At 45.8% G+C, this 15348-nt stretch overlaps 1 protein-coding gene across 1 annotated transcript in view; it reads left to right on the forward strand.

The window, feature by feature from the left end:
• Positions 1-15348, forward strand: part of LOC138265294 (cytochrome P450 2J4-like) — a 241757-nt gene that overhangs the window by 181451 nt on the left and 44958 nt on the right. The window contains exon 7 of the mRNA XM_069212900.1: positions 4912-5099. Coding sequence (XP_069069001.1) covers positions 4912-5099 — 188 coding nt within the window. The remainder of the gene's footprint in view (positions 1-4911; positions 5100-15348) is intronic.

Raw genomic sequence — 15348 nt, forward strand, 5'->3', positions numbered from 1 at the left:
CCTTGTCACCAGACTCATATAACGGATGTTGTGTTGCCAACATGTGTTTTCTGATTCTTTCTTATGTTAAATCTCTATATTCTGCTTAGAAGGAAGCGATCTGTCGGAGGAGAAGGGGTCAGATGTTGCACCCAGGGAAGCTTCAATTTGCAGTATCTGTGTTTATTTTTCTTCAAGTTTGTGTGTTTCCATTCTCTTTTTCTGTGCTATTAGATTTTGCACCCTGTCTCACATGACAGTTTTATAAGTTTCCCACAGTGTCTCCCTGGATAACACTGACCCCTGATTTTCAGTAAAGTAAAACTCTGTACCTGCACGGAGCCCGCGGTTTACATCGCTCTCCTTTAAGTCCCAGGCATTCAGTCTCCAATCTGTGTCTCATCTCTCTGTGATCCTTCCCAGTTTAACTAACAATGGTGAATGGTCTGATAGGCACCTGGCCAGATACTCTGCCTTTCGCATGTCTCCCATAGGCACTAAATATAGTCAAGGTGTAAGTAAACTTTGTGTACCCCTGAAAAGTAGAAGTACTTCTGTTCTGTCAGGTGTACCTTGCACCATACGTCTGTCAAGCCCATTACTTCTGCAAATTGTCCAAACTATGTTGAAGGGGGGGTAGTTTGTGCTCTGGAGGCACCTAAGCCCACAGTCATGAAGCCATTAGGATTCCCACCTAAATTATGGAGGTGGATTTGAAAAGGATATCTGTGATTTTGGCCAGGATGGGAACCTGGAGTCGGGGTGGGGGATATATGCTCACCGTGGTTATCTCAATCCATCCACGTGGCCTTGCATGCAAAAGTATCTTCCACTGGGGTCAACCCATGTTTTCATCACCTGGAAGTGTGGGAGGGTTCCTCACTAGTATCATTACTACCCGGACCCCTCTAGTGAACCCTGCATGTGCCAGTACATGATATGCCTCTCACCCCAAAAAATGGCAATGAGTTCCCCATAGGTGTGTCTCTTGGAGGAGAACCACTTCAGGTTGAAGTCACCTAATATATTTTGTCACAGGCCCCTTTTTATCTTGTTTCCCAAACTGTTGACATTCCATGTCAGTATCGTTAGGGGGGAGCCCTCTCTCTGGCTGTCTGATGTCACAGTGTACCACTGAGTCTCTTCCCTCACTCCCACCGCTATATGATATGTAACTATAAAGTAAGAAACACAGCAATTGTCAGGTAATGCAACCAAATAACATAATTTCCCATCATAACAGTTGTTCCTCCACCCCACCCGCCAAATCCTCCCCAATACAGAACCACATTGAAGATCCAGTTCATGCCTACAGAGAGGGAGAGATGTCTGCAGCCCATCCATTATTTTAAACTCAGAAATCCCAAAAAGAAGGAAAAAACACTACCAATCTGTAAAACCAACTAAAAATAAGAAAGTTAACTAGCTAAAGGGGGATAAAAAGTTAGCTGTGACCAGTTGTGTTCTGCTCCCATGGTGATTCAGTGCCCGTTATCAGGTGCCAGTCCCGCCTTGAGTTTGTTGCCGCTGCTCACCCTGGGAAGCAACGTCCAAATGATCTTGTACCAGGCAGGCAATCCCTGCTATCAGTGGATGGTCATGCTCGAAGCCCGTGAGGGGAATCATCTGTCAGGCAGCTCAGGGACGTCTGACCTAGCCTCATATATTTACTTCAGCCTTTCTCCTGAATGGGGGTGGTTCCTCTTCAATACCTCAGGAGATGCCATGTCTGCGTGACTGCTGGTGGTCAGTCAGTGGGGTTCCCTTGCACCTTAACTGTTGTTATGATTTCCTTCACTGTCTGCCAGTCTGGTGAACCTTAAGCCATGCCTCTCCCACAAGCAGAGTAGGTTGGTCAGGGGTTCCCCCCGAGGTAGGTCGTCAAGGTGGCCGTTCCTCTATCCAGGTCCATGCCTCATCTGGGCGAGTGGACAAACGGAACTTTGAATTTTGCCGGGTACAGTAACATACATTGTAGTTGGATGGCCCTCAGTTTTGCCTTAACGGCATCGAATGTACGATGTTGCCTCTGGACGTCTCGCAAGTAGTCCAGGAACACTTTGGTCTTAGTGTTTTCAATGCTGATCTCGCCCAGACGTCACACTTCTCTCAAGATCATGTCTTAGTCTAACAAGTTGAGGAAGCAGGCTATTACTGGTCTCGGGCGGCCTGAGCAGAGGTTTGGCATTTAAAGCTCAGTGGGCTTGCTCTGTGATAAAGCAGGGGGATAAGGTTTCCTGTGGGAACTAAGCCCTCAGCCATTTATCCAAAAAGCCAGTCAGTTTAGTCCCTTCCACTCCTTCCAGAATCCTACAAAACATGTTATTTCTCCATGCCTGTTTTTCTGTATTGTCCTACCTCCACAATACATCTTGGGTTAAAGCACAGGGTTCTATGAGTTCCTTGTGCAGTTCCTGTATAGTGTCTTCCACTTCTGAAATCCTTGTCTACGCTGTTGTCACTCTTTTTGTTACTTTCTGAAGATCCTGTCTTAGTAGGGACACCTCAGATCGCACCTCTCCTATCTTCCCCTCTAGCGCTTTGTGGAAAGAGTGAATTTCTGACAGGTTGCAATGTCTGACAGTGACGGTGAGGCGACTGGGTTTCCCTCTGGGGGCACACGACTCTAGCAAAACAGTCCATCTTGCCGTGTCTGGAGTGCTTGTAGACCTTGTCTTTGGCCATAAATTGAGTGTCCACTTTTCCAAGGCTGCATTAGGCTCTTTCTAGGAAACACTAGCACAGGAAGTCCATCAAGATATTATCGAGAAATCTGTGTACCCTGTGGACCCAGCCTTGAGTCAAGTAGGATATCACTTCTCTGAGCAGTCCAGTCCCGGGCCAATTCTCAGCCAGATTCCCCTGGGTTCTGGGGGTACCCTGTATTTGGTGATAATCAGTGACAGGATGTAGATGCCAAGGGGGGGTCTACCCAGGGCGGAGTGAGTGCTGGCTTGATGTAGTCACTCCCTTCATTTCCTGCCAGGTGAGGCCAAGTGTTTGGGTGGTGTGTAAGCAGTGAGGCGGGTTCTAAGGCCGTTAGGTACATGATGTTTGGCAGATTAATGAGCGTTCCCACCTTCCCACCAGGCCAGCCACACCGAGAGTCTGTGGTACTTCTGTTTTCTCCCCCAGGGGTCTCTGCTATCGGTCCCTCCCACCTGTGTGTCGACAGCATCAGGATGGCTGGGTGTTGGAGGTTGTGTGCCGGGTCCCATCCACAGCAGTTCCTGGTTCACTGTCACAGTGCTCAGATGTTACTGGAGGCAGTGAGATGGGCCCAAGGCAAAGCCAGGTGTTCAGGTGGTGTTTAGGCAGTGGGGTGGGCTCTCAGACCACTGGATGTGTGATTTGTGGCTATTGGATGTGCAGTTCTCCTTTCTAGCTAGGTAAGCCCACTACAGGGAGACCTGAGCACTTCTGTTAATTCCCAGGGGTCTCTCCTGTAAGTCCCTCTCACCTGAGCAGAAATAGCATCTGAATGTCTGGGTGGCAGAGATCCCAGCCGCAGCAGTCCCTTGCTTGCGGACCCCATGTTAGAATCTACTGCAGGCGGTGGGATGGGACTATGGCCTGCAGGGTGTTCCACTCACTCTCTCGGTCACATCTGTAGCCTCAAGGGTAGCTTCCCATGGTCCTTGTCTCTCTGGTGGCCCTCAAAGACAGTCCCATTTCATGTGTCACATCAGTAACCAGCCGTCTGGTCGGTCATCTTTTTGTGCCAGTCCCCAGCTGCAGCAGGCCGTGGAACCTGTGTTCTCTGAGGCTGTGTGTGCCAATCCGGTAGGTCTGCCCAGGAAAAGGAAGCCAAGGAGGCAGGAAAGGCCGCAACGGCGAGTGTCTGAAAACCCAGGCAGGGGCCTCTCCCGCACCTCTCTCCATCAGCTCAGGACCTCAGCCAACACCTACTTGATCCGCGCAGCGGTCTCTCCATCCTCACCGCCCTCTGTTAGATGAGCGCTGCTGTACCCCAACTGCTGGGTAAGTATGTCTGCGCCTTTCTTCTCCAGGCAGTGTCACTGCTGGAGTGAGCCCACTGCAGACTCAGGCCTCCAGAGTCACCGGTGAGGTCAAGGCCTCCCCTTCTGGTGCAGTTTCACCTGTGATCAAGCAGGCAAGTGGCCAACACCATTTTATCCCCCGCCTCTCTCTGTACACCACAGGCTGCAGTCACCACAATATTCTTGTCTCCGCCCATGAGCTGTGATTGTTAGCTGTCCCCAAAGTGTGGCAAGTTTGAGCAGCAAAAGAGAGTGAGTCAGTTGCAGACAGGTGGCAGAATTATGGCAGGATTAGTAATGGGCCACCAGAGCTTTTCACAGTCCAGTCTAATCGGCCATCTTGCTGGCCACATCACTCATTTCAGCTGCATTGTTAATTAGTTATCCATTCTACACTTCATTCAACAGGCGCACATAATGTTCTTGTACAAGAATATTTTTATCTTGTATTTCATTTGAGGAGGAGTTCAGACTTGACTACTACAACTAAATTTACTGGAAATTACTTGTACTATTGGAGTCTGAACATTTTTGCCTCTTGAAGGCAGTTTAAAGTCATATGGCATTCAGACTGGCCATTGGTGCCAGGGTACCCATTCAAATTGAAAGTGTGAATGTGGTTTGGAAGGAACGCTGGTATGTCCTTGCATAGGATTACATTCTACTGCACTGCATTGGATTTTGGATTTCTAAACCCCCAAAACATGTGTATTCAAAGTGAGTCTCTAATTGCCATTTATTGTGTACCATGGAAGGATGTATGCTGAACAACTAGCTAGCTTTTTGCACTATAACTGAGAGTTATATGTGAAATGTTATTTGTTTATTGTAACTGAGTTTCATTTGTCATTGAATATCATAAAGGGCTATGTTGCAGCTTTTCTTGAAAACCAAGTCAAATTAATTATGCTGTGGAAATATTTCTCCCCAGAAAAAATACAGAAGGAGTTGGATGCTGTCCTTGATGAGTCTCAGGTCATGCAATATGAAGACAGGAAGAGGCTTCCATATACCAATGCTGTAATTCACGAGATCCAGCGCTACTGCAACATTCAGGGAATCGGCATTTTTAGACAGGTGGTAGAGGAGGTCTCACTGCTGGGATATACCATTGAAAAGGTAGGATGTTGGAGTAGGCATTGCACTGTCTTTATTTACCTACGGATATTAATGCACTTTTCCCACCATTAACAGACCCCTATTTTCCGTTGGGAGGTAAGGAGAAGGGCACGGACTGGACACTGCGGATATTAAAACTCAATTTTTACATTATTTTCCTGCTGATGCCTTCTTGACGTTTAAAAAATAGGTGCTATCAGATATGGACCTTTGCTACCCCATGCATCTGACAAAGTATATATAGATACACCACTTTTATGAGAGACAATAGCATTGATTGTATGTTTTAGCTTGTCAAGACAACTAATCCATACAAGTAGAAGAAGTTTTCAGCTTTAATAATAGTTGAATAAAAGAAGATCCTAAAGTGACCTTTTGGCAACTGCTCCAAGTCTCACAAGGAAAACAAGTTTCAAGTTTATTTTTCATTTATGGTACAGAACTTCCCTGGAGGTCCACATAAAACAAACATATAAAAAGACCATACAAATAGAAAACCAAAACTTTCATGGACAGTTTACGTTTCCCATTTATTTTAAAGAAAAAAATGGTTTGATAAATACGTTTATACAAAGATAAAAAACATTTATAAAAGTTAAAAATTCTATAGCAAAATATTTCATGTTTCAGAAGGAAAACAAAATCAAGCTTGGAACACTCATCAAGAGATGCACATATAACATTCCATTCATAAAGGGAAATCTACCACGCTATGACCCATAACACACCTCCCATCCTTACACTTAAAAAAAACCCTTAGAATGGACACTTAAAATGAAGGTATACATAATAGTTGAAAGAAAATCTTGAACTGAGATAATAAAAATGCAGAAATAACAACAGGATACTCAAGACAGTTCATAATCCCTCAAATACCTGGGAGCAGTGGTATGCCTATCATCCCTTTCAATTGTGACAGCAGGTGGGTCAACTAACTGTGAATTACCCTACTAGAATCTTCATGGAAGATAAGAGAAGGTGTGTAGACAGACCTGCTGATTGCCTCAAAATGTGATGCCAAATCTCCTTACACTGCCCCATCCAGAGACCAGTAAGCCAAACCCTATATGGAACAAAAGAAACCCAACCACTTCCTAGAGGTGAATGAACTCACACTCTTTTTCCTCACTCCCAGTTTCCCCCCATGCAGCAGCACTCTTACTGTAGCATTTACTATTTTCCACCAAAATGGCATGTCTAGAGGTCTGGACAATCTGTGCGCTGGGGTAAAACTTTGAGAAACATCTCCTGAGTCTACTAATGTTTACCACATCCCCAGTGTGAAAATGTATGTCTTAGTCTTTCAGGTAATCATATCTCTGCTTGCTTCTGCCTTGCGTATCCTTTACTCTTTGGTACATGCCACTCACACTTGCCTTCTCTAGAATCCAATTTCTTCCGAATATATCAGAAGAGCGCCTACTCCTCAGTAGCACAAAAGGAGATACATCTGTGATGGAATGAGGAGTGTTGAGATAACTCTACAACCTGTCAAGAGACCAGTTCTGAGACACTCAAACCTGATGACAACCTTAATGAAATGGTTTCTTTCAACATACAAGTCACCTTCTCCACCATTCCGTTCCCTTGAGGATTATACAAAGCAACAGAAAGATGCTTGCCATCAAAACAAAATAAACAGGTCTCAAAGGAGTGAAATTTCAATTTACTGCATGTTCAGTCCCAAATATTTCAGGAGACCCTCCCTCTCAAATACATTTTTGAAGAAGCAAAAGACAATACTAGTGTCGTGTTTGCTCATAAACGTCCATTCTACCCACTTGGAATGATAATCAAGTATTACTAGAGTATACCTAATGTTTTCTTCCAAGGTATACACAGGACTAATCAAATTCATTCCCAACCACTGCCAGGCAATTTTTGGTAGTCAACTGGAGACAACAGGGCATTATAGGTGTGTAAAGATTTATCAGCCTCTATTCATTCCGTACACCCAGCAGAAACACCTCCACTTTCCTATCTATCCTAGGACACCAATAATAGGGCCTTTTATTTGTTCCTGTCAAACCAACATGCCCAATATGTGAAAACGTTATATCATATTCTTAACTCAGCTGAAGGAATCAGTAAATTAACTTTCAGGACCAATCCTTCTTCTTCTTTGGAATAGGGTTTAACATTACTCTTCATATAATTCTTCCTGGGCCAACCTTAAACAACGAACACCTTCAATAATAGTTGACATGTATACTTATCAGGACAACATTTCCATTCTTCTTGAGAGATAATCTCCTCTGTCATCAAAGCCCTGTGAATTAATCCTACTACACATTCCATTCCTTCAATTACATTATCATGTGAAACTGTTTCTAATGGACATTTTGACAAGAAACCTGCTCTAAATTCTTTCCACCGGGAATGTGTCTACAGTAGAAATACATTCGCACATTTTGGATAGGAACCTGAATAGTCTCAGACTTGCTTTGCAAAGGCTTCTTTGTCCTAGCAAACAAACTAAAATATACTAATGTGTAGCTAAAGTGAACTCTTTTTCACCCAAATATGTTGAAAAATAATTAGTGCCCTAAATAGAAACCAGTGCCTCTCTCTCTATAGTACTGTAGTTGCATTCAGCCTTTGACAAATATCTGAAGGTGAAAGCTATAGTAGCTTTGTTTTACCATCCACCATTTGACTTAGAACCACCTCTACATCAACTGATCTGGCATCTACAGTTACTATTCAATATATGCCAACTTTATAAACATGGAATGTACCCCTTCCATAATTGTATTGGAAAATGTTCCTAAGCTGGCAAATTCATATCCTGAATCCAATGCCTATTTATTAAACAAAGTAGGTCACTGGCTCAAGAGCACATGGTCTGGACTTATAACATGTACGCCAAGATCATATCTGCAAGAAGATCCCCTGGGTTGATCCACGAGTGGAGATTTCTCCTGGAGACTGTATACTAAACAATCTTTCTAAATCCAACTTAATGGGGGCTATGTTACCCTGCCTGTATCCCCAAATAACTATGCATAGGGCAGTTTTTGACCCCTGTGGTCAAGGTCACCGCTCCCCTGCTGCCTATCATTCCCTGCCTGGCTCCCTGACAAGGTACTGCGGCACAGTTCCCCAAGCCCAGGTATGGTCCCACTGAGGGAATTACCATGTTTTGGGCACTGCCGCTGTTCTTGTGTGTTGGAAAATGGGTTATTGGTAGGGCAGGTAGGTACCTACACCTAGCAACAAGCCACTAACCTCCACATAGGTACAGTTAGGTCTCAGTAAATTAATCCCAGCTCTACCCTTGGTAGCTTGGCATCGAGCGTCAAGGCTTAACTTAGGAGACAAAGTGTAAAGCATTCAAATATCACAAAACAGTAATTAAATAAAACACCGGAAACAGTTTAAAAATCCAAAACCAATTTATAAAAATAGCGTATATTTTTATCTTTAAAATGACACAAAAACGATTAAAATCGGTTCAGGGGAACCGGAGATATGAATTTTTAAAGTATTATTATTTTCTAGCGCTTAGAAACAAAAAGCGCCAATCGGGTCATCTGGTTGCACCAGGACCGGGGCAAAGTAAAACTTTCAGGCCGACCGCGATGGAGCCCTGCTCCGCTACAAGTCGCGGGAGGCCTCGGTTAAAAAGTTACCTTCTGACTTAGTCTTTATTTTGAAGTTTTTCTTCACCGGGACGAACCTGCCAGTTGAATCCGACCTCCTGGAGCCCTTGTCCGGATACGCGAAGTCGGTTTCCTCGGTGGTGATTTTTACCTTCGGACTTAGTCGTTTTTTCGAGATGAAAATCCTTCGACCGGGGTAAACCTGGATCTTGATCCGACGTACATGGAGCCCTTCTCGGATACGATGGCTGGGAGGTCCCGGTCAACTTTTTACGTTCGGACTTAGTCTCTTTTTTGGATGTGTTTCTTTACCGGGACGAACCACGAAGTCAGGCCGGGTCGCGGTTGAGGCAAGCCGGCTAGAATTTCCGCGTCGGGTCGGTCACTTTATGGAGCTTTTTTTCAAAAATTCTCCAATCTTTTCCAAACTTCTGGGGCTTCACCCAGATGTTCTTTCAAGGTTCTTTTGGGGTCCACAGCTCACCCCAAGGGTCCAGAAGTTCTGTGATGGTCCTTGGGGGTGCGGACTTCAACTCCCAGAATGCACCTGACGCAGACTCCTTTTTGGCCACTGGGCAGTGGTCAGCTGGTCGCTTCTTTCAGGAGTTGGTGCAGGGGACTCTGGTTAGCAATTTTTCACCTGTAGCAAACAGGGAGTCCCTCCTTGAACCAGTTGAAGCCAGGCAAAGTCCTTCTTGTGGTGAAGCCCAAGTGTGCAGCTGGTGCAGTCCTTCTGAGTGCAGGGTCCAGGTGCAGGCCAGGGGTCCAGCAGGGCAGTCCTTCTTCTTCCTTAGTTCCTTTCTTGTTGAATTCTGGAGGGGATCTGAGGCGTGGATGCAGGTCTGCCAGTTTTATCCTTGCTCCTGGGTGAAAAGCAGGGGGGCCCTGGTTCTCCAATCAGGGACAGGGTCGTCCCCCTGTGATAACCACTTCCTGGGAAGTGTGGCAAAAATCCATCCCAGAAGGCAACAGTCTCCAAAAATCCAACATGGATGAATCTGATTTTTGGAGGTTACATCTGGCTGAGCTCACCCACTGGTGTGGCTAAAAATCATAAACACACCCCTCTCCTGCCCTCTCCTAATCTAATCAAGGGGGCACCTAGTTGTCTGGGGTTGCAGGATGTGGGGGTGTTGCTGGGTGCTGCAAATGTCCTTCTCTGCCTTTGAAGACCAGTTTGGCAGCCCTCCCCCTTCCTGCCTCACCATCTGCTGAGGGGAGATTCTCTCCCCCAAGCACATTCCTTTGTGTGAAGTCAGGCCACTTCACACCTCATCAAGGTAGCCTGGCAGAAGCTGCTGCAGGCTGTCCAATCAGAGCACAGCAGCAAAAACAATGCAGAGCTGAAATTGGCAACTTTTTAGGTAAAGTCTAAACTTTTTACCTCAACTAGTTATATTAAATCCAACAACTGGAAGTTGTAGGATTTATTACAACAATTAATTTGATACCAAATTCTTGGTATGCAACATTTAAGGAGACTTTAAAATTTAAAATAAAGTCTGCCCATTCTAGCCTATGAAGGCCATTTACTTCAATGAGGGAAAAACGAATTTGGCTGTTTTTACCTCACCAGGGCTTATAAATCTATTTTTATAAAGTCCCTGCTTATAGTTGCATGGCACCCAGCCCTAGGGGCACATAGGGCACACCTTAGGGGTGACTTATATGTAAAAATAAGGTAGTTTAAGACTTTGGAAGTACCTTTAATTCCAAAGTCGAATTTGCATATAACTTTAATTTAAAAGCAGCCAGCAAGGCAGGCTTGCTTTTAAAATGACACTGGGCACCTCAGCAGTGCACCTAGGTGTGCACCACCTATGCTGTGGTCCCTAAACCTACATGCCCTACCATATACTAGGGACTTATAGGTAGGTTAACTTAGCCAATTATAATTAGCCTAATTTGCATATCCATTTTACACAGAGCACAGGCCCTGGGACTGGTTAGCAGTAGCCAGGGCACCATCAAAGTCAGGAAAACACCAGCAAAAAGAGGAAAATGGGGGCAAAAAGTTATGGGGCCTCTGCAATCAGCCCTGTTTTCTCACATTGTGTTTCCCCTTGGTTATTGTCTCTGTTTTTGCCCTCTTTTTACCATGTTATTTCTCTATTGTCTCTTTTGTCATAGCAATTAGATTTTGTCTTTGAGTTGCTGACGCCAATTTTCCTGCTTCTTCCGTTCCTGCCATCCGGCCTCCCGGCGAGCCCCTTCCACGACTATTTATGGAGGCTATTGTGTAGCTCTGTGCAGTAGGTGTGCCTATGATGCGTCAATGGAGCACCAAAGGCAAGCCCGCCTGCGCCTGTCTGTGCCTGGACCGCACCCAGCATCAGGACCCCTGACCCTCCCACCACTCAGTGCTACACTACCAAGGAGCTCCTAGCCCTGGGCCCGACCCCACAACAATCATCTGCTGCAATTGCTGCTTCTTCTGCAACACAGGACCCCCACTCCACACTGGAGCCCGCATTGCCACTGCCCAGAAAACCACAAACAACCCGGAACCTCTCCATTGCATCCTGCTCAACGCCCTATTAATCTGCAAATAGGCCATGGAAATCTGGGACACCATCTCTACCCTCTCCCCGGTCGTTGCCTTAATCACCAAAACATTGCACAACCCCTCCTAGAACCCTGACATAGCCACAGCAACATCTGAAGGCTACAAGATGATACACCAAGACTGCATGGACAAACACGGTGGGAGCATCACCATCCTCTTCAAAGAAACCACCTGAAGCGTTGTCACCAGTCACGACCCCATGTCACACGAACACCTCAGCTTTCAGCCACAGACCGACACCAAGACCATGCTCAGAGGCACCCTCATATACAGACTACCTGGACCCTGACTGGCCTTCCATGACACCATCACCAATGTCATCCCCCCCAGCCATCAACTCCTACCACAATGTCCTACTCGGTGACCTCAATTTCCACAATGATGACCCCAACGACACCAACTCCACCTCCCTACTTGCGAATTTGAACAACATCGGCCTCATCCAACTGGTCACCAAACCCACACACAAAGCTGGGCATACTCTCAATTCTATCTTCACCTCTGGGGACAGAATCAAATTCAGTCACACCGCAGAACTCACCTTGACCGACCATGCCATCATCCACTTCACCATCTCCAACGCTCAGCACACCATCAACAAGTGCCACAGCTCCTCAGACCACAACTGGGGCAAGGCAACTGAAACACAGTGGACACAGGCCCTCAGCACCACCGAACCCGAAACCTCATCAGACCTTGACCTTGCTGTCCAGATTTTCTCTGATTGGATCACCAAACGTACTAACGGAGTCACCCGATGAAACCAGCAAAATCCAACAAAACCTCGAAACAAGCCAGCTGGTACACCCCACAGCTCAGAACCACCAAACACTACTGCTACCAGCTCCAGAAATTATGGCACACTTCAAATAATCCAGTTGACAGAGGCCCTCATAAAGCAGCCATCAGCAATTACTGCATGTGCATCAAAGAAGCCAATAGAACATCCATTACATCCTGCTCTGCTTCAACACAGCAGCCAACCACACAGAAGTACTCTTCAAAATAGTCAAATAATTCTCCAACCCTACAGCCACAAAAAACACCATTCACCACTCCCAAGAACTCTGCAACACCCTCTTGGACTACTTCCTCGGCAAGATTGCAACCATCTACAACAACTTTGATCCACAACCCACTGTTCACAACCTCAACAGCTCCAACCAACCAGCGCACACCAGCTGAATTATCACCACCTGGTCTTTGCTCACCACCCTGACCTCAACGGCCATTATGTCATTTATCCACTCTGGGGCACTCACTGGCTTCTGTCCCCACCCCTCTTCAACCTCAGAGCCAACACATTCAGCCCAGAACTAACCAGCATCTTCAATACCTCCTTCTACCAGCAGCCTTCCCGGGCAGTTAGAAACACAGAGAGGTCAGATCTATGGAGTTGATGTCATTGGGGGTCACCCTTTACTGTCCCCAGCGGACACAAAAAATACCGCCCGATCTCCCTGCTTTCCTACCTTGCCAAAGTACTCGAGAAGGCCATCAACCAAGAGCTCACCGAATACCTGGCACAAAACCGCTTACTTGACGCCTCCCAATCAGGATTCTGTGCAAGCCAATGCACCGAGACTACCCTGATAGCTTCCACAGCAACATAAGAACCCTTCTCACCTGCAGAGAGACTGTAGCCAGAATCCTCCTTGACCTCTCAGCAGCCCTCAACACTGTCTCCCACTAGACCCTTATAAACAGACTCTACAACATTGCCATGCAAAACAAGGCCCTCAAATGTTATGTTATAATTGCTTATATAGCACCTAAACTGCCCAGAGGCCTTGTAGCGCTTATACTGTGATAGCAGGATTGTACTGTTTATGTTTGTGCAGGAGTTTAAGTTTTAAATAACCAAGACTTCAGATCCTTCCTAAAAGAAGTCTCTTGTGAATTTGATCTAATATTGAGAGGAAGGTTATTTCAAAGCAAAGCACCTTGATATGCCAATGATCTTCCTCCCCAACTTGCTTTCTTCACCGTTGGCACTATGACCAGCTTAGCTGAGGAGGATCTGAGTGGCCTGGCTGGAATGTAGACATATGCCAACGTTTTAAGCATTTCAGGACCATTATCGAATATGGCTCTATTAATGTGGCATAGGGCCTTGAACTGAATCCTTTTCTCCACTGGGAGCCAGTGTAGGGACGCGATTCCTGCCCGTATGGAGTGTTGCTTAGGAGTATTTAGAAGCATACGTGCAAATGGATTGCATCTTTTTTACAGGTCACACATAGAGCATCCGGCTGCCTCTCTTAACCTTCCAACCCATTCACATCACATGCAGTGTACTCCAAGAATCATCCTACACCACCACCCTCTTTAACACCTACATGACCCCCCTCGCAGACATTGTCAGATCCCACGGCCTCAACATAATCTCATAATCAGACAACACTCAACTTGTCGCTCTCTGAAGACCCCCTCCAATGCCAGAACCAACTTCTGCAATGCCAAGACCAACGCAGACAACTGGATGAGGGAAAGCTGCTCCAAACTCAACTCTGACAAGACAGAAGTACTGATCTTCAGAAAGGACACTTCCATCTTGGACCACAGCTGGTGATCAGCAGAAATCTGACTTACACCCACACTGACAGACCATGCACGCAACCTTGGCATTATCCTCGACAGCGAAGCAAACTGACCATGAAATGGCAAGTCAATGCAGTCACCTATTCCTGCTTCCACACCCTTCACACGCTCCTCAGAATCTTCTGATGGATCCCAACCGACACCATTAAAACTGTCACTCGGGCCCTCGTCACCAGCCACCTTGACTATGGCAACACTCTCTATGTACTCAGACGACTTCAGACCATACAGAATGCGGCAGGCAGACTCATCATGGACCACCCCACTGGACCCACATCACTCCCCACCTCAGACACCTCCACTGGTTCCCCATCAGAAGAGATGCCAGTTCAAGATCCCCACACATGCCTACAAAGCCCTACACAATCAAGGACTGCCTACCATCAACCGTTGATTGAATTTCCATCCACCCGCAAAGCACATGTGCTCCTTCGCATCAGCCCGTGTTCACAACCCCCAATTCTATCTCAGCTGCAGTGGAGGCCGCACCTTCTCCTACATCGCTGCCAAGACCTGGAACGACATGCCCCTCCATCTTCGAACAGCACCCTTCATAACGGACTTCAGAAAGAATCTCAAACCCTGCCTCTTCAAATGAGACATCGCACCTTCAGCGCCCAGATACCACTAGGTGTGCCAGTGCTGTGCTATATAAAAGCTGATTGATTGATTGATTGATAGATGGGAACATCAAAGCACAACCTCTTGGTTATTTTTATCTTCCCTGGGTGGCCTTTTCAGATCATCACCTGTGCAAACCTCAATTGTGGGATACTGCGATTCTAATACGACCCCATTGTACAATCTTCAGGTGTCTGACAGGTATGAGGCTGGACCAGATGGACTGACAACACAGCACCACCAGGACTGTTCCTACTCTTCTAGGGGCCTGCTCTCCGCATGTGGATGATCCTCCTGCTCTGACCAAGAGCCCTGCTGTCTCACTGTGCCTTAAAGTAATCTCATGGAATGTGTCTGGTTTACGATTGCATAATCCTGACTGGCTGTATTTAACAAATTAGTATGATATCATCTGTTGCCCAGAGACATGAGAGCTAGAACTTCGGAACAATAATGGGTACTGCACCTTTTTTTAGCCCTGCAAATCACCAAAGGAAACACTTTCTACTCCCAATTTTATACAAACTAATATAAGATCCTACAAGGTGGTTTTTGCTTTCTTACAGGAGTTAGGGGGTACTGAGGTGTGTTATGTGATGATTAATTTTATTAAATGCTCTGTGTCAATTAGAAAGAGATATTGAATTTGAACTGGGTAGTTCATATTGATTCTTCCTTTTGGTTGTATTTATCATGGTATATGTTATTTTATTTATTTTATTCTTTTAACAATGGTATAAGAAATTTATTATTTTTGACTATGATATGCACTTTTATGGCTTTAGGCAGTCAAATAAAGTACTATGACTTGACTTGACTACTATTGAAGATATGTCAGCTTTATAAGCATGTAATGCAG

Source organism: Pleurodeles waltl, chromosome 11 (assembly GCF_031143425.1).
Source record: "Pleurodeles waltl isolate 20211129_DDA chromosome 11, aPleWal1.hap1.20221129, whole genome shotgun sequence".
NCBI classification, from domain to species: domain Eukaryota; kingdom Metazoa; phylum Chordata; class Amphibia; order Caudata; family Salamandridae; genus Pleurodeles; species Pleurodeles waltl.